General features: G+C 42.1%; 1 protein-coding gene across 1 annotated transcript; it reads right to left on the bottom strand.

The window, feature by feature from the left end:
- Nucleotides 1-2,960: 2,960 nt before the first annotated feature.
- On the bottom strand, nt 2,961-4,366 carry LOC121537455 (transcription factor HES-5). Its single transcript, XM_041845083.2, has 2 exons — nt 4,227-4,366; nt 2,961-4,111 (listed from the first exon to the last, which is right to left on the bottom strand). The coding sequence occupies exons 1-2, from the start codon at nt 4,284-4,286 to the stop codon at nt 3,683-3,685; spliced, it is 489 nt and encodes a 162-aa protein (XP_041701017.2). The 5' UTR covers nt 4,287-4,366; the 3' UTR covers nt 2,961-3,682.

Genomic DNA, 4,366 nt, shown 5'->3' with positions numbered 1-4,366 from the left:
ATGCAATTAACATTCCAACTGGGTTATCATACCTATCAAATGAGAAAATTATGACGTAAAAACAAGTGAAAAGCAGACACACTTCTGAAGGGAAGAGCCCTCTTCAAAGAGGATCATTTAGACTGTAAAGAAAAGATCTAAGTAATTTCAGTGCAACAAATATTTTAGTTGACGTCCTGAGAAACCTTTAATTTCTAACACAATCGCGCCAGTATAATTACCAAACAAAATTACTCTGGAGAGTTATCTTTATTTCCAGACAATTTTTGTTGTAATTAACCATATATTAGTTGAATTGTTGCATAGTTTCAATAAAATACATAACATTTGGATACAATTCATTTTATATATGCAGTCAATACTGCAACAGTGTGGTTACAACACTTTTGAAAGTTAGTGGTATCATAACCATTAGGCTAGTTTGTTATAAAAATGATGCTAATGCTAAATTATGCTAATGTCTGATGAAGAATACATTCACATTGACACAGATGGCTGTCGCTGTGTTGGAATGTGGGGGTTACACACACTTATGTATATTTCAGACTTTTGTCACACACCCCACACTCCCTTCACACACATCCCACACACTCCGTCCAGACAAGCAGTCTCCATTTTGACAGACAGTTAACCATTGTGTTATCTATTGTCTGTATCTCTGTTCTCATTGGCTGTTGAGTGTGGGAAAGCTCAAGACAGCTCATGCCCACACGTGGATTTATCGCCCCCAGGAAAGGTTAATTCAAGAATGCATTCTCCCACAACAAGTGTTTATTTTATTTTTCCAATTCAAAGTATGACTGAAGAGGTATTATATCTCATGGTCGGTAAATATTGTGGCATTGAATACAAACAAGAGGAACTACGTTGTAACTAATAAGATAAATTGTTACTTTCCCAAGAAAAATCCCAGAACTTTCATCTATGATCTATGCTGGACTACGTGCTGCTGGACCAGAGAGGGGAAACTGGGGACAATGCCACAGTCACTGGCAGACTGCAATGGTTGTGTTTCAGGCAGTGCAAAGGTCACAGATGTCTGGCCTGGCCTGTGGGTGCTGTGAGGAGAGTACTCTCCCTAGTTTCCCACCAGTCCCTAGCACTGGGGTAGATGAGCTACAAAAGCCAGGCCGCTCCCTCAATGCCCCATTGGGAATGTTAATTGATCCTTTGTTGCAAGACAAACAGAAACCCTATGTCACAGACCATCTGGAAAAAATCAAGTTAATGGGGCCTTGCACATCGACAAAGAGCTACAAGTTCGCCCTGTCTTCTTCTTCCACTTTGGCCTGGAAGAACGTTGAATGTTTTCAATGGAGTTAGAATTACTCATAAAGGGGAATTTGTCAACTCCATCTATACCAAACATTTTTTTACTGTTAGCTTGACATTCCGTTTTGGCTAGCTGTGCATTGACCACATTGACAGTGTGGGGACGGGAAGGTTTTGGCTAGCCTTTGTCTGGGGTCTTTTAGTGTGTGTGAACAGTGACCCACCCACAGATAGACAACAGTGAGTCTGAATTCCTGCCATACACTCTGGATTGCCAGGCCTGCGACGGAGTAAGGCAGGTTCCCATCAGTCCTCTGCCTTTGGGAGTGTGCTAGCTCCTGTTTCCCACACTCTCTGTCCATTCACCGGCCTCAATAAGGGGACAATGGAAGTGTGTCTTGTTACACATCACATTAGCCACGGTATTTGATCTCTGGTTGGAGGGAGGGCTCCGTAGTCACCGCCAGACCATCTGCAGGACTAACCCTGAGAAAGTTGTTTCAAACTTTTTGCAACAATAAAAATGATACTTTTTAGAGCAGGAGGGTGGGGGCTCTCGATCCCATCCTAGAGAACTACTGGTAGGTGTGCAGGCTTTCCAACCCTGCAGTAATGCATCTGATTCAGCTAGTCATGGCCCAGACTGACCAACATGATTACCATAGTTGATTATTTGGATCAGGTGTGTTAGCGATGAGGTTGGAACAAAAACTTGACAAAAATATTTTAAATATGACAGTTTTAAGTCATCAAAGTTAACTCTTCTTAATCCTTAAGAGTCTATTGTTGCACCCGGGCGTCAATCTAAGTAACGTAATACAAAAATCCCCATCAAAATCTGTCTGTTTAAGCTAGAGATATGTTTTTTTGCATGGGCTGCATCTCAATCGACCGCATCAGCCTATGTCAGCCTTCCGCATCTGCGGTGGAAGGTGGCCGAGCTACAGCGACCATGAGACAGATCATGAGACATCCCGAAAATCGGTCTTCTCACGAAAACGTCTGTATCGTCCGAACGACATACAAACTAATATCCCCACTCTATGGAAGGATTAGACTCTCACACGAACACGATGGTGTTCTCTGTTTTGCTCTACGGCCCCAACAAGTGTCACGGGACTCGTCTGAAGTCGATAATGCTGATGTACCAACTTCTGTCCGTGGCATCTGAACAGTTTGGTTCAGATTAATTGGTGTGACAGAACCAGTTGAGAATAATAGGTTATGTTCTATATTAGTAAAGTATAGGCATATATAGTAGATTGGTTATGAATTCAGACAGGTGTCCTCAGTAATGTGGTGTGTGCGTGATGGGAGCCCTTGATAGTGATGGGCATGCAGTCCTCTGACAAAAAGTCATCACTTTACGCTACATAGGTTTTGTCCAACCACAAATCAACAATATGTTTCAAGGTTTTGGTTCATCAATCAGGAACCAATATTGAACTGACATCTCTATAAAGTAGGATAGGTGCTATTCACAATCTAAATGTAGGTTTGTGAATATAGTCAATCAACCAATATGTTTTATATACTAACCAGAGTGGTCTTCTTTATAAATGTGTGGATGAAAAAGTTAGCCGTACTACCGATGTAGTCAGAATGGATGTGGGTGGTGAACTTTGTGCAGATGTGCAGATATGACTCGATACGACAGAGAAGATAAACTTCAATTTAAGTTTGTCATTTATTTTCAAATGCTTGATGCCATGTCACTCCAAATAAAGTGTCATTTAAACCAATAAAGGCAAACAAACTTTTCACAGAAAACTCTTGTTGAATACACAAAATCCTTTATGAAAGGTGTATCTTCGAAGTTACAATGAACTTTTTAACATATTCTTTGAACATTGAATACTGTATTATCAATAACATTGATTTTACATAATCATAACATGATTTACATTTAGAGTAGATCCATTGGATCCATTTGTTGGATAATACAGATACATCATCAAATTGATACATTGTTTCATTCAGTGACAATTCATTGTAAATAGTTTGAAAAATTCAAACAAACAGGTGGTCACAGACACAAACAGTAGCAACTCAATATGGGTTAGAAATAAAAAACAAGTATGTTATTAACATAATTTAACTGTACTTTCAGAGTTAAGATTCTCAAATGAGAACATGCATAAGAGAAACACTGTTATTAAATCAGTGTACATTTTCAAATACAGAGTATGTATCCAGACCAATCTGAACAATTTGATAGAATCCTTTCAAAGGAATACTGGCGAAACATGCCCTTGCTTCATCTGGATGAAGACTAACGACGTAGCATCTCTTGTCAAATGCGAAAGAAGTAGACCTCCGTCACTCCGAACACCACTGTCCATGCCTGTCATAATATAGACTGGCCTGTCCATTTCCGTTTGTCTGACATGAAAAGGTCTGAAGCGTTGCTCTACCAGGGCCTCCAGAGTGGATGGGAGACGGGTCTCATCACACCCTTGGTGGTGGCCTGGTGGACTGGGGAGCCCAGCGGGGAGAGGGACCTGGGAGCCTGGCTGTTTTGGCTGGATGTCTGCAGGCTGTGGAAGTGGAAGTGGCACAGCAGCCTGCTGTGGGACTGTGTCTTCACCTCACACTGAGACAGGAAGCTGACAGCCTTCTGCACACAGCGAGAGTAGCCCTCATTGGCTGCCGCGGTGGAGGAACTTCCTGCCTGGTGCTGTTGGCTCAGGAAATAGACGGTCATCTCCAAGATGTCGGCCTTCTCCTGCTTGGAGTCAGGCTGCTGCAGGAGGAACTCGGGACCCAGGAGGGCCTTGAGCTGCTCGATGCTGGTGTTGATGCGATCCCTGCGCATCTTCTCCACCACTGGCTTCCTTACCTGCACAAAGAGAAAACAAGGAACAGTTTAGTCAACTTGATCTGCCATGTAGTATCAACAACAGTAGAATAAGATTGAAATGTACTGTACATATGTATTCAAAGCATTGGTTTACCTTAGTAAGTGAGAGGTGCTGCTTAGAGTAGGTCATCTGTCTAATCATTGTTGGTGCCATGGCTGTGGCAGTAGTAGTTCTGTTGAGCTGAAGTCTCGGTAAAGAGCCAGTTGGATATGTGCTGTCTTCCCTCTGCCTCT

Source organism: Coregonus clupeaformis, chromosome 24 (assembly GCF_020615455.1).
Source record: "Coregonus clupeaformis isolate EN_2021a chromosome 24, ASM2061545v1, whole genome shotgun sequence".
Taxonomy (NCBI): Eukaryota; Metazoa; Chordata; class Actinopteri; order Salmoniformes; family Salmonidae; genus Coregonus; species Coregonus clupeaformis.
Note: the sequence above shows the minus strand (reverse complement) of the source record. Positions and strands in the feature narration are given on the sequence as shown.

Coding starts and splice junctions, on each gene's coding strand:
- LOC121537455 (XM_041845083.2), bottom strand. CDS start 4,286: ATGGCACCAACAATGATTAGACAGATGACCTACTCTAAGCAGCACCTC. Junction 4,112..4,226: donor AGCACCTCTCACTTACTAAG/GTAAACCAATGC, acceptor CTCTTTGTGCAG/GTAAGGAAGCCAGTGGTGGA.